We start from the raw sequence: 23,189 nt of genomic DNA, 5'->3' as shown, positions 1-23,189 counted from the left end.
GCAGGTCCTCACAGGGTCTCTCTCTGTGTTGTTTCTTGGCTGCAGGTCCTCACAGGGTCTCTCTCTGTTGTTTCTTGGCTGCAGGTCCTCACAGGGTCTCTGTTGTTTGCCCCTGCACACCTCAGATAGTCCAGAGACTCTAGTGCCTTAGTGCAGGAAGTGGGAAATATAGATGCTCACCACTCTGTCTGCCTTCCCATGGGCTCCGGGGATTCAAACTCAAGCCTTCATGCTTGTGTGGCGAGTGCTTTTACCCAATGAGCCATTTATTTTTTATTATTTTAAAATAAATTATTATTTTATGTACATTGGTGTTTTGCCTGCATGACTGTGTGTCTGTCTGTCTGTCTGCCTGCCTGCCTGCCTTTGTGAGGGTGTCAGATTGTGAGCTGCCATGAGGGTGCTGGGAATTGAACCCAGGCCCTTTGGAAGAACACTCAGTTGCTCTTAACTGCTGAGCCATCTCTTCAGCCCTGAGCCATTTGTTTTAATTAACAACAACAACAACAACAACAACAATATAAAATAAGTAAAAATTATATAAAAAATAAATAAAAATTGGTAATAGCAAAACCAAAAGAAAAACCCACAACCAACCAACCCAACCAACCAACCAACCAACCAACCAAAAACATTCACATCTGATGCCATTTGGTACCAGAAAGCAAGCTCGATATTTCTGAAGGATTTAATCTAATAGCTCATCATATAAGGGGTTGTACATATCTTATAAAGCAAACTATTATCTTTCCTCTAATGTGCAAGGGAACATCTTTGTTTCTGATTGTACTTCTGTGAACTAGTTATTGTTGAGGAGTCTGGATCAAGTTGTTTTTCTGTCAGCTAAAGAATTAAAAGGCACAAGAGATCAGTGCAACAGTGAGCAGCAAGGAGGGTCCCAGACACGGCAGCAGAGGCAATGAATGAAAACCCTTATTAAAGGCAAGGGAACTCTCTCACACACACCACATGCACACATGGCACACGTTTGTGTACACACATGCCGCACACCAGCAAGGCAGTAAAGGCTCACAGAGTCTTTGGTGGGTAAGAATTTGGCCGGGTCCCCTTTCTCTGTTTAGGGTTGCTCAGTTTAGACAAAGAAATAAAACTGGATTCTGGAGGTACAGGTAGGAGGATCCGAAGTTCAGGTTATCCTAGGCTATTCGATGAGACCTGGGCTAGATACGCCCAGAGCTTTGGATAAACAGACAAGGTCAGGCCTCACACTTACTTGAGCTGCACAGGGAGTGTGTGGGAACTGCTAGTGCTAGCCGGAGAGAATAAGCCTCGGGGCTTTTGTTGCCTCTGGTCAGAAGGATGGAAAACAAGCTAGAGATTTCCTTTTTTTTTTTTTTTTTTTTTTTTTTTTTTTAAGTCTGTCTGTGTCTCCTATCCTTCTGTCCATCTGTCCTCCAAAAAGACTTGCATCTTAAGGTCAGGACATAGAATTTCTCTGATTATCATTAGAAATAAAAGCATGTTGGCAAATGACAAGTGGCTTCACATCTTCCCTGCATTTCTCAGTAAGGAGAGTTGGTAGTTACCTCATTCACTCATTACTCCACCTATGTCTCTATTGCATGAAGGTGTGATCAGCCTTTTGGACAATGTGACACCTCCTAATCAAGTCACAGAATAGAAAGGAAGGAAATGAAGAGCTAGGATTTAGATCGTGAATGGGCAGGCACGTAGTGGGCGGCGGTAACAGACAATATGACAAACCACTTGCTTTATATTTTATTTTATTTTATTTTATTTTATTTTATTTTTTAATGCTCCTGACCTGAGACAAAGACCGGGTGTACTTTTTCTCTTGCCAGCAGGGGCAGGCAGTGCAGTCCAAGTTCATCCAGAAATGTGGACCTATCAGTTTCTCTGTCTTTATTCAAAATGACAAATCCTAGATTAGGAGGAGATCCCTTAAAAGATCCTCAAGCCCCCCACCCCTCCAGAAAAGGCCAACTTCCTGAGATCACCCCCAATGGGTTGATTCTGTCTGCTGTGTCTGAGATTTACCCCTTTGCTACCTGCTCCACAACATTTTTTTGTTTTTGTTTTTTTCGAGACAGGGTTTCTGTGGGTAGCCTTGGCTGTCCTGGAACTCATTCTGTAGACCAGGCTGGCCTTGAACTCAGAAATCTGCCTGTCTCTGCCTCCCAAGTGCTGGGATTAAAGACGTGCGCCACCAACGCCAGGCACTCCACAACATTTTTTTTTCCTGTCTTTAATTCTTTAACTGACAGAGAAAACAAACTCCAATCAAGACCTGCTACCTAGATAGAGAGTAAAAGAGAAAGAAAATAGGACTTAGGGGCGAAGTGACTCGCTGGCGCCGTCGCGTGGTCATCTGTGTACAGTGCAGCGTGAGGCTGGGTCATCCTTGCCAATGCTCGGGGACCCACGTGACCCGAATCCTCCCCGGCGGACTCCTTCCGTCTCCCTCAAACCTTACGATTAATTGCTTTCGTCCAGCAGACAAAGAGTGCAATGATCTCTACTGGGTCTGCAGCAGCAGAAAGCGTGTGGAAAAGGGTAGTGAGTGTCCGATTCCCTCTGGTGTAGGGAAGGGCCCCATTCGAAGGCAGACTCAGAGCATAATAATGATGGCTTACTTTGCATCTGCGCGAGCGCAGCATCCGGAGAGGCTGGCAATCTCCGCGAAAGCGCAGCTGCAGGACCACCCAGCCCAGCCCACCAGTCTGATCAGCGCGGTCGAGGACTCACATGGCGACCCCTGGTGGTCGCCTTTGGGGCTCGCAGCAGAGAAGATTCAAAGTCCCGCCTAACCCGAGGCTCTGGCGGGTAGAAGCCAAAGAGCAAGCAGGAGGATACCGCGACCTCTGCCTCCTCGGTGTCCAGCATATATGGCCTCCCCGCAGGTTCCAGTATTGTCGGAGTTAATTAGGAAGGAAACCTGGGTCAGCCGAGCCAGAGAGCGGGCAGGCAAGCAGCTCAGTGGATCCTTAGTTCGAAGTTTCCAGAGTTGAGAACAAGGCATCCGGATGGGATCTGATGCAGCTGTTGGGGAGGAGAGTCATTGTAGGGTCTTGTAGTTAATTACCAGGCTTTCCATGCCTCAGTACAAAGCAGGCAATTAGGAGGCTGGATCAGTCAGGGGTTGCCATTTTCCAGGCTTGCTAACAGAGAACCGCAAACTCATCCTCAGGGAAGAATCTAGCCCTATTTCAGAAGGCCCAGCGATTTCTAGCCTGGTTTGGGAATAAAACCGGAGTAGCCAAATCCATTTGGGGTCCTGCCATTACTTGGTATCTTTTGAATGTACAGATTGTCCCCTAGGAGGGGCCTACAAGTACCCAAGCCAGAAAAAAAGAATGGAGATAGTGTGGGGAGCTGGCCCTCAGAGGTGTTACAGGCTTTACTGCCAATTCAGAGATTTAAGTCAGGGAACTGTAGGAAACTAATTAGGGAGCCAGAATGGGAGGAGGGGCAGCGTGGGACTTCTGAGAAATAGTCACATTTACAATATTTTGGAGGAAGGATCAACACCTCCTTCTAATTCACTGACAGGAAATGTGGGAAGGTTAATGGTGGGGGGGGTCAGAGTTTTGTCTCAGAACATTAAAACTTCCAGTTACTGTGCTGAGGAGCAAGTTGGTAGAACAGGGCGGGGAAGTAGAAAGACTTCTGGATTAGTATATTACATGAGATTCTTTTTAGACATAGGCTCATGTATCCCTGGCTGGTCTGGAATGCTCTAGAGACTACACGGATGTGCACTGCCACGTGGTAATTTGTAGGTGATTGAGCCCAAGACTTCTTCAGGCTAGGGAGGCACACCCCACACTGAACTGAAACCCCAGCTCCCTTAAGACTCATATTAAACCGGACAGTGGTGGTGCACACCCTTAATCCCAGCACTTGGGAGGCAGAGGCAGGTGGATTTCTGAATTCAAGGCCAGCCTGGTCTACAGAGTGAGTTCCAGGACAGCCAGGGCTACATACAGAAACCCTGTCTCAAAACAAAACAAAACAAGACTCATATTAACCTACGTATTACTGTTAAAGCAGTAGTTTGAGTCTAGAATGCTGGACTCCAGTATATGTGACAACCATCAGTAGAATGGATAAGTGCACATAGAAAGTTGAAGAATCTAAGCTTTTTGGTCAGTAAATTTTAGGGCCTGGGGAGAATCACAGTGAAGAATTTGATAAGCCTTTGCGGTGGTGGCACATACCTTTATTTCCAGCACTTGGGAGTGATCTCAGTGTGTTCGAGGCCAGCCTGGTGTACAAGGAAGCCAGGACTACATAATACAGACCCTGCCCTAAAAAACCTCAAAAATATAAACAAAATGGAAAATATTTGATAAGGAATCATCAGGGAGAGAGGAGGAAACAGTCTTAAAAATACTGAAAACGATGCTGGTTTCCATGAGAATATTTAATATGGAGAAGGACTGCATTAAACCTATAGATCTGTGTTTCTGGGGGAGGGGCAGAAGGGAGGAAAGACAGGCATGATATTGACTTTCATATACATGCTAAGGCATCTCTGCTTACTTACTTGCTTATGTAAGTATTTCTGCTTACTGTTTATATCTTACAGTAATGCTAGAACGTTCCTTCTAGAAGTATTGTTAGAACCATTCCTACATCTCCCATTTGTGCGAAGTGACATAGGCAGAATCTTCAGAAGCCATGTCTCATAGCTGTAACAGTATATAAACTAACTTGCAGAAAAGTTTTATGTTAAGGTTGGCAATGAGAAGGCTAGTCTTGCTGGGCAGTGGTGGCGCACGCCTTTAATCCCAGCACTTGGGAAGCAGAGACAGGCGGATTTCTGAGAGGCCAGCCAGGTCTACAGAGTGAGTTCCAGGACAACCAGGGCTACACAGAGAACCCTGTCTGGGGGCGGGGTGGGGGATGCGGGGAGGAGAGAAGGCTAGTCTTTCCCCATCCTTTCCCACACCCCTTAAAATGCTAGTACGTATGTAGACAATTTGGGACTCCATAATAAGGTTTCAGGTTTGGGGAATACTGAAGGTGAAATCCCACTAGCAGAGTGCTTGCTCAGTGCACACAAAGCTGTGTGTTTAATTCTCTGAATGGCATAAAGCCAAGCATAGAGATGAATGCCTGGGATTCCAGAACTGGGGAGGTGGAGGTAGGAGGATCAGTAATTCAAGGTCATCCTCAACACTTACGGAGTTTCAGGCCAGCATGGGTAGCATGAGACATGAACATAATATAGACTAGTTGGTCTGAAACTCATAGCCAATAAAATTGTTTGCTCTTCCTCATCTTGCCCACTGGAAAGGCACAGAGTCAAAACCAACCCAACCCAACAATGAACCGGGCTCATTGGTTGAGAACACTTGTTGCTCTTCCAGAGGACCTGAGTTCAGTTCCCAGCCATAACATGCTGGTTCATAACCATCTGTAACTCCACTTCCAGGGGGATCCGACTCCCTCTTCGAAACTCCCTGAGCACCGGATATGCATGTAGATACAGACAAAACACTCATGCACAGAACTCAAAACAAAACAAAAACCCAAGCCCCAAGCCCATGCCATTTCCAAGTATCTTCTGCATCTAACTTCATTAGCTAGATGCCTTTTCTCTTTCAATGTTGATGTCCAGGAGATATGAAGCCTTTGGTTTTATTGATTAATTCAGTCTTGGTAGACTGGGGAAGTCTGCTTGCTATCCTGTTGATTCTTCAATTTACCCTTTCTACTTCCCTTTGGTTTTTACTGTTCCTTTTTTTGTTAAAAGTTTAACCCATTCTAACTTTCCCTTAAAGCCATTCTTTTTGTCCACCTGTGCCTTCCAGATCAGTGATTAAAGGCACGCACCACACCGGCCTTTCATTCCAAACCTATGAACCTACCAGACTCGGCAAAGAGCTAGCCCTGCTCACCTGTGGAGAACCTGGCTCACAATGATCTCATTGTTATTCCCAATGAATGAGCAGGTTTTATTCTGAAATCCCCTTTAACCTGTGTATTTTTTGGAAGAAAAAAAAAGGCAGATTGTAGAGAATTTGTTATTGTTTTGTAATCATCAAGTGGGTCCTTTATGATCTTAGGCTCCCAAAAGTGGTGGCCAGTTGTGATCAATGTTGCATGTGAGTTTGAAAATAATGTAAACTTTTCGTTTTGAACATAGTATAGTGTAGGTATTAGTCTTGTGAAGTATGCTTCTCAGAATTCTTAGGACACTGGCGGTTTCAGTCAACTTGGTCACTTCCTGAAGATTGTATGACTAGTACTATTATTCTCAATTTGAAGATGAGAAAATGCATAATAAGAAACAGACCCAGCTGGGAGGTGGTGGTGCACGCCTTTAATCCCAGCACTTGGGAGGCAGAGACAGGCAGATTTCTGAGTTCGAGGCCAGCCTGGTCTACAGAGTGAGCTCCAGGACAGCCAGGGCTATACAGAGAAACCCTATCTCAAAAATACCAAAAAAAAAAAAAAAAAAAAAAAAAAAAAAAAGGAACAGACTCAATCAGACCTCAGAGAATGCCACACAGCAGCTGGTTTGTTACAGTAGATTATGCATGGTATCCTGGCCTACATAGGTTTTAGGAATTACCCCTCCATATCTACACTAGATTTCTATAGTGTTAGGGATGGTCTATGATGCAGCTTTATTGATAACTGCAAGTTGTATGGGGTTACTCAGTCCTGTGGACCCAATCAATGCTTATAATCTCAAATACAACTTCTGGGTTGTTTTTGAGGTAGGGGGGTCACTATATAGTCTCGTGTAACTCAGAACTCATGGAGACCTACGTACACCTCTGTTCCAAGTGCTTGGACTAAAGGCGGATGCTGCCAGACTCAGCCAAGTACTATTTCTTCCTGCTAGGAAGAATTGTTACAATTTCTTTGTTTTGCTTTGTGTTACAATCTATGCAACCTGGCTTTTCTCCTCAGAACGGAGTCAGAACTTCTTAGTCATGGTCCTTTTCTTAATATACACAGCCCCAACCGTCACAAAGAAGATAGAGGGCTAGATGCTAGAGAAGGGGGGGGGGGCAGGGATTCTTTTTCCTGTAAACAAATGATTGGAAACCAGATTTTACTGTGATGAACTCTCCTAATCCTAAAAATCATATTTACTTATCTATTGTGTTTGTTTGTCCCCAGGACCAAACTCAGGTCATTGGGCAAATACCTTTACATACTTGGGCCATCTTGCCAGCCCTAAAATTGTATTAACATATTTTTGTTTTATTTTTTACTGGGGGAAATATAGGGCTAAGGAATGGTTGTTTAGTACAATTTCTATCACCTAGTGCCTGTGCTTGGAGATCAGTATGAAAATATGAGTCATTGTTTAGATACTTAAAATGACTCAGAAAACAAGTCCCTAACAAGGGAATTGACATGCAAATAACTCCTTCAGTTTCATAGTGTAGACACCTCAGAAAACACTGTACCCCTGGATGATTTAACCCCAAGCCTCATATTTACCACACCCTTTTCTGCTTAATATTATTCATGAGTCCTGACTAAATAAACAAACCAAGCCAGATAGAATACAGGATTAGAAAATAGCAGAGATGAATTATAGGTAATTTCTTTTTGCTTGGCTCCCTTTTGTGTTAAATCATCACAATTCAGAGCTGTCAACTAAAAGCTGGGAAGGAAATGTCTAATAGTAAGTTCTTCTCCCGTAAGGGTACTGATGTGAATTGTTTTGGAGACAGGATATCTTTGTGTTGTCTTGGGTAGGCCATAGCCCTGGTTATCCTGGAACTAGCTCTGTAAATTAGGCTTGTCTTGAACTAAGATGTCCGTTTGCCTGCTTTCCCTAAGTGCTGGGCCACCACCATTGGATTGTAAGCTATTACCAAAAGTTTGGCATATCTCACTAAGAATCTGCCTCCTAGAGTGGTGGGATTAAAGACATGGGTCATCAAGCATTAAAACCCACTTTCTCCTTACAGAATCAGGAGATACTTGAAGTTTCCACAGAATGACTCCCTACAGATCTAGACATCTCACCGGAAACATGTCTTATGCAGTAAGAAGGTAAATGCAAGACGCCTAGAGAACTAAATCTGTAAGCACACTTGTTGGGAAGTGGGTACAGGAGATGCCGTGGTGGCTGCACTGCTTCCTACCCCACATGCACTGGCAGCGGCTTACTTGTTATAGCTGGTACCATTATATCTCACTTAACCCTAACCAACCTAGGAAGGGCTCCACTATTTTCACTGGCTGGTAAAGACCAGAGAAAACATTTCAAGAGTATTTAGTTCTTGGTGAAGAGTAAGACTCCAAGATGAGTCTCATTCCTACTGCGTACACGAGTTAAAAATTTAAGGGGAAAAAAAAAAAGCGAACCAGTGCTATGAAAACTGCAACCAGAGCGGACGCTGAAAACATGGGTGGTCGGGCCGTGAAATGGCGCAGCAGATAGGATTTACCGCCAAGCCGTCTTCACTCACCAGAAGTGAAACATGTTTCCTGGAGATAACCCTGCTCAGCATCACTTGGGATACTTGCCTGACAGCAGGAGGTGGCCCACTAGGATCTAGGCAGAACATAATCCTAGAAGCCCAGGGCAGTGAGAAACTAGTCCCTGATTTGGATCACATGAAATGGAGGTTAATTTGAGGTAGGCTCAGTTGAGTGGGGAGAATATCTTCCTGGCCATAAACGGACTTCACATCCCATTGGGGCTGAGACAACCCTCCACCGCGCCCCACCCGCCTGACACTTTATTGCACCAGAGCGCTGCGGGGCAACAGACTCGCGGCCCAACCTTACCTGCTAGATCATGGACCCCTAGTGACTACAGCCCTTTCTTCGAGAATTAAAGTGGCTCTGAAAAGAGCCTTTTGGGTAAAGCCGATCAATCACGTCTCTGGTGCACTTCACTTGGAGCTGGTGTACTTGGTGACGGCCTTGGTGCCCTCCGACACGGCATGTTTAGCCAGCTCCCCCGGCAGCAGCAGGCGCACCGCCGTCTGGATCTCCCGGGAAGTGATAGTCGAGCGCTTGTTGTAATGCGCCAGACGGGAAGCCTCACCTGCGATGCGCTCGAAGATGTCATTCACGAAGGAATTCATGATTCCCATGGCCTTAGAGGAGATGCCGGTGTCCGGGTGCACTTGCTTCAGCACCTTGTACACGTAGACAGAGTAGCTCTCCTTGCGGCTGCGCTTGCGCTTCTTGCCATCTTTCTTCTGTACTTTCGTGACAGCTTTCTTCGAGCCCTTCTTTGGTGCAGGGGCAGACTTCGCTGGATCCGGCATTTTTCCTCCGCGTTCGAAGATGCGACGTAAAGTGGACGAGGCAACTACGGACTGTTGCAGCGCGGCTCGTTGTGCGGTACTTATAGAGCTGGTATGCAAATGAGGGTTCGCACGGTACTCTGTTTTTATTGGTTAATTTACAGTAGTGTCAGCGTCAAGGAGGCGGAGCCTACTCAAACCGACTCTAGTTGCGAGTTTTGGTGGTGCTTAGAGGAAAGTCTTTCTAGCCAATCGCAGCCTTCCATCTCATATTAGCCAGTTAATGAGCCGCAGTTTTGCCTCAGCTGTTCTTTATGTTCCTTTCACTCAAGATTCTTAAAAACACCAGGTTGAAATGAGTTAACTTTCCTTGTTTTTAAGGTATCACGCTTGGAATTTCGAAGTTGAGTTAATTCCCTAGGTTCACGGTTCTGAGAACCTAATTATAATTCCTTTTCCGGATTGGCTCATCCCTACACAGTAGTGAGCTTGACCAGCCCTAAATGGAACGAACCTGGAATATGGCTAAATATTGCGACTACTGGTAATCGCTAAGCTTGACACGCTAGTTTATCTCTATACCCGAAACATTGGAAATCAAGGGTAAAGTTGACACAGCTATTCTTATTGACAACGTAGGTGGCTCTGAAAAGAGCCTTTGTGGGGGATGGAAAAGAGAGCGCTCAGGCGCGCTCCCCACGGATGCGGCGGGCCAGCTGGATGTCCTTGGGCATGATGGTGACGCGCTTGGCGTGGATGGCGCACAGGTTGGTGTCCTCGAACAGCCCCACCAGGTAGGCCTCGCTGGCCTCCTGCAGCGCCATGACGGCCGAGCTCTGGAAGCGCAGGTCCGTCTTGAAGTCCTGCGCGATCTCGCGCACCAGGCGCTGGAACGGCAGCTTGCGGATCAGCAGCTCGGTCGACTTCTGGTAGCGCCGGATCTCGCGCAGCGCCACGGTGCCGGGCCGGTAGCGGTGCGGCTTCTTCACGCCGCCCGTGGCCGGGGCGCTCTTGCGGGCCGCCTTGGTGGCCAGCTGCTTGCGCGGGGCCTTGCCGCCGGTCGACTTGCGGGCGGTCTGTTTCGTACGGGCCATGTTTTTGCGACTTCCGCTTGCAGAAGCCTAGTGGCCATACTTATAGACTTACCTTCGTCTTGATTGGGCCGGGCTGGAAAACAGGAGTTTCTGGACTTGCAGTCTGATTGGGTAGAACTCGATCCTATTTGCTGAGTTTCAAGATGGTGACTCTGTTCCTTCTCTCCTAATACTTTTCCTTCTTCCTGTATTTATGAGAGTTTTGAAAAGATGGTGCCTTTCAGTTGATGTAACTTTCCTAAGCGCAGTGTATAAAGTGTTTCTCATGCTGTGTGCTCTTCTAACATGCTTCTTTGGAAACAAACTTGCCCCTTTTACGTTCTGCGATTTACTTTGTAGCAAGTCGCCAGTTAGCATTTATTTCTCATCAGGCATTGTGCCCAACGGTTTGAACGCTTTGTACCACGGCTGAAGGATGACAAAGCAATGTATAGTGAAAGGAACCAAAAGCAAACTTAAGTTTTACCTACTTTGAAACCCTACCAAAGCCGACTTTACATTTACCGCACACTGACCACCGTTCTGTACAGCGCTCCCGCCTTTCCTTCCGTCTAGAGTGCACTTCCTCCCCCCTTCCCCCTACACTAAAGGCCAATTAAGTCCTGCAGATGAAATGTTTATGTAACAGGATAAGACTAGAAGTATTAATACCGCCTTTCCAGTGGAGAATAGTTATTAAATAGTTAAACCTGTCATCTAGATGACAAGTCAAAATAACTTTCAAAGCAAACAATATTTATTTACTTGATTTTTCAAGACAGGATTTCTGTATGTAGCCTTGAGTTCCTGGAACTCCATCTGTAAACCAGGCTGGCCTTGAACTCACAGAGAATCGCCCATTTCTGCCTCCTGAGTGCTGGGGTTAAAGGTGTGTGCCACTACCGCCTGGTTTATATAAAGCTTTTCATAGCATGCCTGATTTTTTTTTTTAAGCATTGTATACCAGCCTTCTTAAAACTCAAACCCAAAAGTAAAAATAGGCCCAAGATATTTAAAACTTTTCTTGAGGTGATAGAATGTATTATCTTTATGCTGAAAAAGTAATCCAAGTAAAATGAAATACAGTTTAAGGAAATTCCAAAATACTAAACACATGTAGAAGTTTGATAGTTTAGTAATTTCTTTAAGAATCCTTCCATAATATGAAACAAAAGTATCACTGATGTGAACTGTCACTTCTTTCTGTGGCCGTTTCCTAACAATGTTTTAAGCATAGCCAGCAAGGCTTCCTATAAAAGGAGGTCTAGGGTGAGGTGGACCTGCTGGTAAAGCCTTGAAACAGAGACATCTTCTTCATATGGTACAATCAAACCATTCAGTGCTTCTCAAACTCTGCTGAGCTTTCCCACCAGAAGGGGGCCTGCCCCGAGGAAGCTGGATGGTGCCCTCACAGAGTATCACCTTTCCTGGTAAGGTTTTCTTTGTAATGTATGGATTGGAGGGTAATGCGTGGGGGTGTTTATTTACATCAGAAAGAGATTCTCAAACTTCAGACTCTAATGCCCCAGCTGAGATTTTGATTTCTGCCCTCATCAGTGTTTAGGTAATAAGAAGTGAAACATTCCAGAAAAGAAAAGTCAGGAGTTTAATTTTACATAGCCTATTTTCTCATGCCTTCTCACTCAGGACATAAACCATCCCCTTGTCCAGCATATCCTTCCTACACACGAGTTATTTACTTAGTAGCAGCCTCCATTATCAAAACATCTGCCAAGGCATCCAGTGCTGACGTTCAGGTAACCTTGATCTTATGCAATAAGTGCTCCAAAGTGCAAACACATTTCACTAAAGAAGGTCATCATCTTTGTCTGTTTTATCATAGTTTTGATCTTTTTATCCAGCCAAATTTATAAGTTAAACTATATTGTATGTATCTACACATATACTAAAGGAAACATACAGTGTTGTATATGTATCTGTAATGTACAGCATTATCTGTATGCTTAGCCATTGGCTGGGGATCCTCTGAGAGGAAGAGAAAGCTGCTGTATTCAAATACAGAGTCCAAGAGTTGTAGGGTTTATTTTAATAGACAGTAAGAAAGTCAAGAGTCTTCCTCTTATCTAGCTTCTAAAATTGTACCTTGTAAGAAGTTTGTACTTTTCAGAAATGAGGATGCCACTGTAAATGTGAATGCTAGAAGTGAACTTTCAAGGTTATCCGTGTCCCTTCCAAAAGAGATAATCCTTGCTGCCCAGGCAAACCTAATTTGTATTCCTTCCACTACACATTGCCTTTAATAGCAATTCAGTCATTTAGTTCAGCTGTGCTTGGTCTCCGCCTCTGACACTAGTGTGATATATTTATGTGACATCCTAGATCCAAACTTTGAGCAGAACAGAGGTTAGGATATAAAAGAATCTGCTTCTCTGCAGTTATTGGGCAGAGAACTATTTCTCAGAAATGTCCTCAAGTTTTTCATTAAAAATTACCCTCCCAAAAAAAGGCCAAGCAGCGTGTAATGGCACAGAGGCAAGTAGATCCAGGTGAGTTCCAGGGCAACATGGTCTACATAGAGAGTTCCAGGGCAGCCAGAGCTACACAGTGAGACCCTGTCTCGGGGAAAACAAACCACTTTGCAAGGCCTGAAGTTTAGAGATGGAGAACTGGGATCTTATTAATTGGGGGTGGGTACAAGAAGCTTAACTTTTTCCATATAATGAAAAGCAAACAAAAAAGCTTAAATGAACTACTGGGCATGAAATATTTTATATGCACTTATATAAACATATATGTATTTGTTTTTAATACAAAAGCACGGCCTAAGTTTTGCGTTTGGGCTCAAGCACCTCCAGAGTTATATTCCAACACCAGCTTGGGCCAGGTGAAGTTTTGGTCTGTTGGCTGCTCAGGCTGGACACCTGATTTGCTTTTATTTTGAAGGGTCTGCAAACTAGGGCTAAACTAAGAAAGCCCAGGTATTTGGGATCTTTTTCTTCCTCCTTTTTGAGATGGACCAGTACCTCTAGTATCCTACCACTGGATAGAAATCAGTACAAGTCTCCTTCCTACTACTGATCAGTCACCATTACTGCCTATACATGACAGCTTAGTATAATTGATATTTCACTGAAGGTTCTCAAATGTAAAAGTATATTACAATATTTCAGAGCTATATAAAGTATTGTTTAATTCTCATAAGATCTGAAGAAATGTTATCAGTTATGTGTTTTAAGGGCTTTTTTTTTTTAAATTAGGATTTTTTTTTTATTTTTATTTTTTGCTTCAACCTCCATATTTCTTAGTTGGAACTGAATCTTACAAGAAAAGATAGGTCAAAACAGTTGTTCCCTCCTATGTTCGATATGTGTATTGAACATAGACATGGGAATTCTCAAAAAATGAGTAATTCAAAGGGGGTGGTTAGAATTTGGGGTCCATGTACCTAAAGTAGTAGGGGAAAGAGAAAGGAAGAAGGGACACTTATGGAAAAATGAAGTGACCTTTTGGGAAAATAAATAGCCTTTAGGAGAATAGACAGGGACAGGATGATGCTGAGACAGCATCTGCTTAGGAATGGTCTCAGGTCTCATCTTAGAAAAGAGAACAGCAGTATTGTTGCCAAACCCTTCCCCACTCTGGGGATTTTCTGCAAACAGAATAATCAGTTGATTTCTTTTGTAGGTTCTACTCTTAAACAGATCTCAGCCCTTCAGCTCAAAATGATTCTCATGTCCGAAGTGGGTGAATATTCTTCAACTGAAAAGATGGTAAACTCTGAGTCTGCCTCGGGCCCTAGTACCAAAGCCCTGTCAGGCTGGGCATGTGGTAGTTTTATTTTGCAACGAAAGAGGCAGAGGCAGGAACTGTCCACCCATAAACACTTATTGAGCTTGTACTGCACTTCGCTTTTAAAAAAAAGAAGACCCAGAAATCACATCCCATAAGGGACATAGTCGAGGGTGTGAAGAAGTCCGCAAAATACAGAGATGTGAAGCAACACAGCTTCCAGGGGTTGCCATGGAAATCAGAAAACAGCGGCTACGGGATAGAGGGGCTCTGTGAATTCTAGGGTACTAGTTTGGGCATGTAGGCATGTCTATGCCGTGGTCCACAAACGAGATCTGTCCGTCAAGAGATTTGTACAACTGCCTGGGGTTACTGGGGGAGGAGGGAGCTCCCTACCCTCTAAGATCTACAATTCACCCACTCCTGACAAACCTATTGCCGGGCGGTGGTGGCACACGCCTTTAATCCCAGCAGTTGGGAGGCAGAGGCAGGTGGATTTCTGAGTTCGAGGCCAGCCTGTTCTACAGAGCGAATTCCAGGACAGCCAAGGCTGTACAGAGAAACCCTGTCTCGGGAAACAAACAAAACATTTGAACGGGGCGGGGGCGGGGGTTTCTGAGCCCCCAACCTAAGGTGACTCAAAACCTCCTACATCTATCTACGATCTACATATGTCTGGAGCCAGAAAATCTGGATAGATGTTAGGACCAATGAACAGTCAAAACAAGGCATCTACTTTAAAAACAAACCCCAACCAACCCACTCCCGTTCTTTCTGATGCAGAATGTTTTCTCAAGATTCTTCCATGAATGGCCCTGGGGACGATGGGCATACTAGAAGTACAAACCCCAGTTCATTTCCCAGGGCGTCACTATATGCAGCAGACACACGCTTGAAAAAGCGAATTTTAGCCTGTTGCATAGTAGGGACAGTTTGGGATAGCTGAAAACAAAGGGCGGACCTCAAAGGAACTGTAGAAGCGAGCGTAGCAGCTCTCTTTGGCTCCTCGGCTAGTCGGTGGACCTTTGGGTGCGTGGAAACCCACTGACCTCGGTGAGAAAGCTGGGCGGTATCCTCAGAGTTTAATCTAGGATCTAGTTTCTGCTTGATTTGAATACTGTGTCTATATCAACGAAACAAGCGACTGTACTCAGAAACGCCGCGACCTTTCCCTTCCACACACATTCCTGGGTCCGCTGCTTTCAATTCTCACGCTGGGTACTGGAATTTCTTTTACTGCGGTTTTTACCTAAGAGGAGCTCCGGGCCCTTCTTTCTCTAGCCTTTTGTCTTTTTAGCGTCAGTGCTTTCCGAAGTCTGTGGCATCTCTAAGTTTTATTTGGGGATCTGAATTCTCTGAGGGACTGACTACAGCACCATAATTTAAGAAAATTGAAAATTAAAAAAAATAAAGGCTTGAGACTGCAAGGAACCGGTAGAGGGCAGAGAAGAGAAAAGAAAAACAGGAAGATGACGCAACATCCAGAGCCGGGACAATTTAGAAAGGTTCCCGCCCGCGCGCTTTCAGTTTTCAATCTGGTCCGATCCTCTCATATATTAGTGGCGAGCCACCTCCAGTGTTACATTAGCTGGTGTTTCAGACTGCACTAATAATGTCTGGCAGAGGAAAGGGTGGAAAGGGCTTGGGCAAGGGCGGCGCCAAGCGCCACCGCAAGGTCCTGCGGGACAACATCCAGGGGATCACCAAGCCCGCCATCCGCCGCCTAGCTCGGCGTGGCGGTGTCAAGCGCATCTCCGGCCTCATCTACGAGGAGACCCGTGGTGTCCTGAAGGTGTTCCTGGAGAACGTCATCCGCGACGCAGTTACCTACACTGAGCACGCCAAGCGCAAGACTGTCACGGCCATGGATGTGGTGTACGCTCTCAAACGCCAGGGCCGCACCCTCTACGGCTTCGGAGGCTAGACTGCGCCACCGCGGCTTCTCCCCCCCCCCCCCAACGGCCCTTTTTAGGGCCAACCATATTCTCCTCAGGAGAGCTGACACTGACCTAGGTCGTACTAGTTTCCTGCGCTACTAGTTTCCTTGCGATCTAGCGTTGTGGCGTTTACTTTAGAGCCATCCATTTAGTTTCATTACTCAAAGTGTATAGCATCCAGGCAAGATCTGCTCACATTGGGGATTTTAGTTCCTACTTGGGGTGTGTGAGTTGGTTGTCAGGTAAGAGATTGGTTAAGATTTTCAGCTGTTTGGAGCTGAATTACTATGTGGAGGCCCTTCGGTTGGGATGACCTACGCCCAAGTGGTCATGTGGGTTTGGCCCTGTATTTTCAGTTAATGGGTGAGCTTGGTCGGATATTTGGTATTGTTTCTATGGCCCCACTACCCGCCTTCCTCCCAATCTTCCACCTGCCCAAAAGATTTTCTTGGCCTCGTTAGAAAGCAAGCTGCCGGGGTGGAGGTCACGTAGTCCTCCAAGCCAAAAGGCTACGTAGAGAGACCGGGCGTTGTCCTGCTGCTGATTGGCTCAGGCTGGGAGAGTTAGGCGTGTGGCCTCTTGCAGAATAAAGACCTGGCGGCTGAAGCTGGGGCAGGACTGGCGGGAGACAAGCAGGAACAAGAACGGAGCAGGGAGGTAAAGAGACACATGGCGGGGCACATTGGCACGAAGCCGGTCGGATTAGGTAGATGGGCCAGCTGAGGGGCTGCCCCAGCAAACAGGCCCACAGCCTTATAGTATCCAGATGTCTCCAGTGCCTTTACAATTAAACCGCAAGCAGGACCCCCCAGAATCCTCGCAGTTTTCAGTTTAGACAAGAACCTAGGAAATGGTGGGCTGGAATTGAAGCTCTGCTAGGATACAATTGCAACGACATTTTAATGTCCAGTAACAAGCAAGCCAGCTCTAATCCCAGCAAGTCAGAGAGGAAACAAGGATTAGGGGTCTAAAGGACCACTTCTGCATGATTTCAGTGAAAACCCTGAACCACAAGATCTTGTCACAAAAACAAAACAACCAACCCAAAACAACAACAACCACAACAACAAAACATGAGGGTTGGAGAGGGGGGTTAAGAGGCCCTGAGTTCAATTCCCAGCAACAACATGGTGGCTCACAACCATCTCTGACAGGATCTGATGCCCTCTTCTGGTGTGTCTGAAGAGAGGGACATAAATAAAATCTTTAAAAAAAAAAAAAGAATTTATATAAAAAACCATGAACAAGAAGTGAGTAGAGTCAAGCTAATTTAGTGGAAGAAAATCTTGAGAAGCCACTCAGGTATGTGCTTTGTTGGGACCTATTTAGAAAGAGACTTGCCAAAACCTGTACCATTGATCAGATAGTGCAGTTTAATTCTGATAAGGCAAAAGCAAATTCTCAACATGACCAAGAATGCAGTAAGCCATTCTCTATGCACCAATGTTCCCCAGCATGCTGATTTGGGTTGAACATGTTATTGGCTGTGGGTTTGTTTTTATTTTATGTTTGTCATTGCATATTAACCTTTTTATTCTGGTGAAATAGTATGCAGTCTCCACATTCAGTTACATGAAAATCATTCAGTTACTTATGAAAATCTAACTTCCAGTTTGAGAAGTTGGATTTTAGTGTATATCACCTCGGGTATACTGTGAAGATCATCGTAGGAATATAGTTGTATTGATCCACCTGTAATTATTGTGTTTAAAGAAAATACATTCTAGATAGCTATATGCAATTGTAAGAAGCATAACTGGGACCATGTTTAATGCACTCGCCCCCAATGGTAATATTTTACAAGACCATATGAGTCAAGGAGACAGCCAGAAGTTGTCTTTGCTAACAGTCAAGACTCAGAAGCTGGCCTCAGCCTTTGCTTATGAAGGAAGAGGGAAAACTGACTCACTAGAGAATACTGTAGTCATTGGTGAGCCAAGCAACAACATTGGCTCTTGCCGCTGATGGGATCTTAATAGGGAAATTGGTGAGATGCAATGAGTTTCTTGCATTGTACCAATGTTCATTTATTTTGGTTAAAGGCAATGTGTTACATCAAGAGAATCTAAGGAAATGGGATAGAGGAACTCCTTTATTATCATGATACTTCTTGTAGGCATAATTTTTTTTTTTTTGCAACCTACTTTTAATAAAGTCTCTCCTCTAGCCCACCACCCAGCAGAGGTAGTGGAAGAGAAAAGTTGTCATAAGGGGGAAGTGGGCATGTTCAGCAATAGTTCTTTGGGGTGAGCTTGAACTTCTTGGGCAGCAGTTCAGTCCCATAGCAAACACCAGATATGATTAGACCAGCGGCAGGCCAGTCCTCTAGGCAGGCAGACACCAGGCAGCTGTAGTTCAATCCTGAAGAAACCACCAGGCTCCCCAACTGGCCTGAGGCAGGACCGCTGAAGTGGCCAGCTGCCCCAGGTACCTCATGAGCAGTTCTTGGGTGAATTTCTCTCAATGTCTCACAAGTTGAGCTCAACAACACTATGTAAGGTGTGTGTCTTTAGCAAGGTGGAGCAAAGCAAACCAAAGTCTCCCACTGTCTGTGGGGCCATATTTATACTCCTTCATCAAGCACCTTTTCACATGTTTGCTACATACAAACATCCTTTCACCTGTATCTGCTTCAGGAAAACAGTCTTTCACCTGCTTGCTTTAGTAAGACATCTTTTCACCTGTGCGCTCCATCGAAACATCATTTGGTATAACTAACTTTCCAAAGAACTAGAAGTTCCCATTTTAACTTTTTTTTCCATTTTTTATTCTTTAAAATTTTCATACATATATACAATGTATCTTGACCATATCCACCATAAGACCAACCATCATCTCCTCTCCCTCTCAACTTGATAGCTTTTAATCATTTCCTTGGGGGTAGGGTGGGCAGCAGAAACCTTGAGTAAAAGAGAGAAAGCTCTGGTTAACAAATAGTTTGGGGCAGATGCTCAAGGGAAACTGGGTGTCTAGGCAGGTGGCCTATCTGGGCAGCTGGAGCTTAAGCCAGATCCCTGAGGATGAGTGGCATATGAAAAAGCGAACCTTGTCTGAGTTTGGAAATGGGAGATTTCAGAGGAGCAGGGTAGCCTTGGCAGCAAGTGAAAATGAGATCTTCAGAGAAGATATGAGACCTTCGGAGTGATGTAAAAGTAACTTTTATTCTGATATAATTGTGGTCTTGGAGGCTTACTGCCTCTGTCTGCTGACCTAGTCCTGGAAGCTTCTAGCCTCTGTACAATCTAATGTAGGCCTAGAATGTTTTCAGCTTCTGAGATGTGCTGTTGAATAAGCTCAAGCCCTTAGTTCTTTCTGAACCTTGGCTGGCTGGTCAACTCAAGTGTTCTGGCTCTATCTCCTCTCCAAGCTGACTGATTCAATATGGCTTCTCTGCCTCTGATTAATTTGCCTGGCCTCATACTAACTTTGGCAATCTGTTCCAATCTTCTGGCTCCTTCTCATTCTATGGCTCATTCTGTTTTCACCTGTGTCTAGCTTGTTCTCTCTCTGCAACCTGACTCTGTACAATTATCCCAGTAAAACTGTCTCCTCTCCCGCACACAGTTCAGTAAAAATAATGCTGTTATCAAGTATGCAAATATGGAAGTATGATGGTTTGACTACATGGCAGTGTTGTAGCAGCCTCTCCTCTCTCCTCCTTTTTTTTTTTAAGCCTATAAAGTCACTTTTCTTTTTTTTTTAAGTCTTCAATGATGAGAGCAATATTAAGAAGATGTTGCTATCTAATTTTTAATCTTTTTAAAATAAAAAGTTCCTATGTCCAGTAGCATGGTTAATGCTACTATTAGCCTTCCTTCTAAACTGTACATTGGCTTGGAATGTTCACAGTTTTGTGTGTGGCAGCAGAAGATGATAACCACACATTCTACATTGCTACTGTTTTGTATGAAGTAAATTGGTAAAGATTGACGCTAAACAAACAACAAACAAACAAACAAACAAAAAAACCCAAAAACCTGTCTCCTGTCTGCTCTACCCATCTCCTTTTTTCTCTCTTCTTGTAAGAGCTGGGCACATCCTATTCTGTCAAATCTTTCTCTTGTTCACCACTTTGTCAGCCACATCACTTTCAAACTCGGTGTTTCCTTCTACAAAGTTTACCTTTATTGTTTGAGATTAAAAGTGTGTACTAAGGGTGTGTCTGTATTCCAGCCAGAGGGATTAAAGGTGTGTTCTCAGGGTTGAGCCACACAGTAACCCAATCTCAGGGTTCAGTGTGATGATCAAATATCCTGCAACAGGGTGAAACAGAGGATCCGTACCTATTGAGGGGGCTCACAGACTCCAGATCACAAAGCAGCTGGAAAGTATAAAGAGCACAGCCTGTCTGCTGGGTGGGGAAGTGGAGTGGCTTCGGCCTAGAAAGGAGCTTGACTTATCTGGCAACCGGGAAGGGAGATCCTGGAGGATCCTCTCAGGCCTACAGGGTAGGGAGGAGCGAATCCTGCATGGCATCTTGGGAAATGGGGTCTCAGAGGAGTGGGCCTATAGGCTGGAAAGGAGTGAACTGCCCTGATTGGCTCAGGATGAGAAGTTGTGGAGGAGTTTAGGGGTGGAAAGGAGTGAGGCTACATCTTAAATACAGTTCTCAATTAAACTTGAGTGCAGGTTTTGTTGTTTGTTTGTATTTTATCTTTGCATTTTGTTGAGGCCTTCCTGTCCTAGCATAGCTGTAGCCTGCCAGCTATTCATATTGTTGCTGTAATATACCTGCCTGTCACTGATGCAGACAAATAAGGACTCAGAGCAGGGTCATGCTGACCACATACCTGTTATATCCTGTATGAGGTTTGTTAATTTCAAGAAATTCCATAATTATAAGCTTCCTGAAGGACCCATCAAGCTAAAGGTCAATATGAAGTTATGTCTAAAATGACCTGAATCAGGGCCAACCACCCAGCAGCACATTCAGCACCTGTGTATGAGCTCATTGCGATTTTTGCGGTTCTAGCCTTTATAAGATAACACAGAAAAATGTCTGTGGTCATGGCCTCAGCCCCTAAATTCTGAGCTATAGCCCTGATCGATCAGTGTTAGGGTGTGCATTCAATGAACCATCCTGTTTGATTGTTCATGTGGTTTGTGGGGTGACTCCTGGACCTCACTACATTCTAATTTTTATTTGCCAAATTTGGTGATACATATAAGTCGGAGGAAAAATACTGTGCCTTCTCCCCCAAAAGGTGAACTGTTATTTTATTGGTCTTCACTTTTGGTTGTTCTCAACAGCTTTTAGTACAAGAAGGGGGAAGTAGAGTTAAGCAGGATGTTTAACAGACATGCTGTCAAAGGAAGGGATCAAGACTTGACCTTGACCTCCAGAAGAAACAGATGGTATACACACACACACACACACACACACACAGGCTTGGCAGTCCAAGGTACCACACACTGAAAAAGATGAGGAATCTAGATTATATTTTGCTTTATTTGATGGAAAAGAAAGCAGGTCCACGGTCCTAATGTTAAGTAAAAAATATAGATGGGAAGAGACACGGTTGCTTTATTTGCCAAGCATTTGAGGCAAATGTACAGGATGTAGAAATTACAAAGGTAAAGGCTTGTTTTATTAAATCTTCCTTTGTGCTTTGGATAACACAGTACTGAATTTAATAATCAATGAGTATGTTTTCTTTTCTTCCTAAGTTTTTCCAATATCTTTTTTTTGGCTGTCCTGGAACTATAGGTACACCAGGCTGGCCTTGAACTCATAGAGATCCACCTGGCACTGACTCTGGAGTGCTGAGATTAAAGGTAGCATACTATGGTGCCTGGCTAGTGACACCTTTATACATCTTTTCAGAGAGATCCTTTAGATGACCTCGATGGTGACCTTTCCCCACATCTTGTCAGTCTCACTAGTAGCATGCTGTAACATGGCTGACACACTTCGCTATGCTGAGTCCGTGAAGATCAAACTAGAGCACACTCAGTCAGGCTTCCCTTCCCACTAGTACATTTCTTCTTTATCACCTCAGTTATCTGTAACAGGAAGGACCATAAAACCCTGTTCAGCCACCGTTAACAATGAAGAATGTAAGGTGCAATCATACTTGGGGGTGGGAGAGGAGCTTGCTAGCAAAATAGTTTCCTTTTCATTTCCAACCCCGAATGTTCTCCAGGAGGCAGACCCTAACTTCTCTCCTTTTCATCTCTAGAGTAGATTCAGAACATTCACTAGAAATTAAAGTACAAAGGACCGCGGGTCTATTCTATGGTTCTACTTGTAATATAATGGCATTAGAGAGCTCCCCTACCCCTCAATCATATACATTTCCCTGAAAACCAGTTAGAAGTCTGACTTTTCCTCTCTAGGCTCTCTCCCCTGACTCACCGCAGCATCCTCACGAATAGCCAGGCTACCCACCTTTGAGTCATTTTTTTGGTTTTGATTTTTTTTGAGGCAGGGTTTCTCTGTATAGCCCTGGCTGTTCTGGAACTCACTCTGTAGACTAGGCTGGCCTCGAACTCAGAAATCTGCCTGCCTCTGCCTCCCAAGTGCTGGGATTAAAGGGATGTGCCACCACTGCCTGGTGCCTTTGAGTCATCTTTCTCTTCCTTTTGAAACCCTTCTCTTTATTGTAGCTATTAATATATTTTTCTACTTGAGCCAAAAGACCAGAGCTTATGTTTATACACACTGAGACTAGTACACATTTGTATGGATATACAGAGAATTATTAGGAATAGTCACAAAAACTTAACAATGACTCGTAGGTGTAGATTTTGCTAGCTTTCTTGATTATTTCTAAATTATTTCTAATTGATTTCCTTACAATATGCATGAATGAGTTTCCTCCCCAGAAAATAAGATGACTGATATTTGATGAGAGCAGCCATGGAAAATTCTAGTTTTGTCAAAGTTGAACTTTCTCCTCTTTAGTGTTGCTGAAAGTGCCTTTCTTTCCAATAGGAATACTTTAGAGAGCAAATAAAATCTATGCAAAACCAAGGCTGGGTGGTGGTGGCCCATGCCTTTAATCCCAGCACTTGGAGCAGGAGGTGGGCAGAACTCTGAGTTTGAGCCAGCCTGGTCTACACAACAAGATCCAGGACAGCCAAAGCTACACAAAGAAACCCTGTCTGGAGAGAAAGAGAGATAGATAGATAGAGAGGGAAAGAGGAGAGAGAGAAGAGAGAGAAGAGAGAGAGAGAGAGGAGAGAGGAGAGAGAGAGAGAGAGAGAGAGAGAGA

The 23,189-nt window shown here is 44.5% G+C and overlaps 3 protein-coding genes across 3 annotated transcripts; 1 reads left to right on the top strand and 2 right to left on the bottom strand.

Moving 5' to 3' along the window:
• Nucleotides 1–8,817: 8,817 nt before the first annotated feature.
• LOC116093452 (histone H2B type 2-F) lies at nucleotides 8,818–9,285 on the bottom strand. The gene has a single exon (XM_031374884.1). The coding sequence runs from the start codon at nucleotides 9,234–9,236 to the stop codon at nucleotides 8,856–8,858; it is 381 nt and encodes a 126-aa protein (XP_031230744.1). The 5' UTR covers nucleotides 9,237–9,285; the 3' UTR covers nucleotides 8,818–8,855.
• Nucleotides 9,286–9,851: 566 nt separating this feature from the next.
• Nucleotides 9,852–10,344, bottom strand: LOC116093451 (histone H3). Its single transcript, XM_031374883.1, has one exon. The coding sequence runs from the start codon at nucleotides 10,307–10,309 to the stop codon at nucleotides 9,899–9,901; it is 411 nt and encodes a 136-aa protein (XP_031230743.1). The 5' UTR covers nucleotides 10,310–10,344; the 3' UTR covers nucleotides 9,852–9,898.
• A 5,263-nt stretch (nucleotides 10,345–15,607) lies between these two features.
• LOC116094183 (histone H4) lies at nucleotides 15,608–15,980 on the top strand. Its single transcript, XM_031376112.1, has one exon. The coding sequence runs from the start codon at nucleotides 15,651–15,653 to the stop codon at nucleotides 15,960–15,962; it is 312 nt and encodes a 103-aa protein (XP_031231972.1). The 5' UTR covers nucleotides 15,608–15,650; the 3' UTR covers nucleotides 15,963–15,980.
• Nucleotides 15,981–23,189: the final 7,209 nt, after the last annotated feature.

This window comes from Mastomys coucha, unplaced genomic scaffold (genome assembly GCF_008632895.1).
Source record: "Mastomys coucha isolate ucsf_1 unplaced genomic scaffold, UCSF_Mcou_1 pScaffold16, whole genome shotgun sequence".
Lineage (NCBI taxonomy): Eukaryota > Metazoa > Chordata > Mammalia > Rodentia > Muridae > Mastomys > Mastomys coucha.
This window is presented reverse-complemented; position numbering and strand designations above follow the sequence as displayed.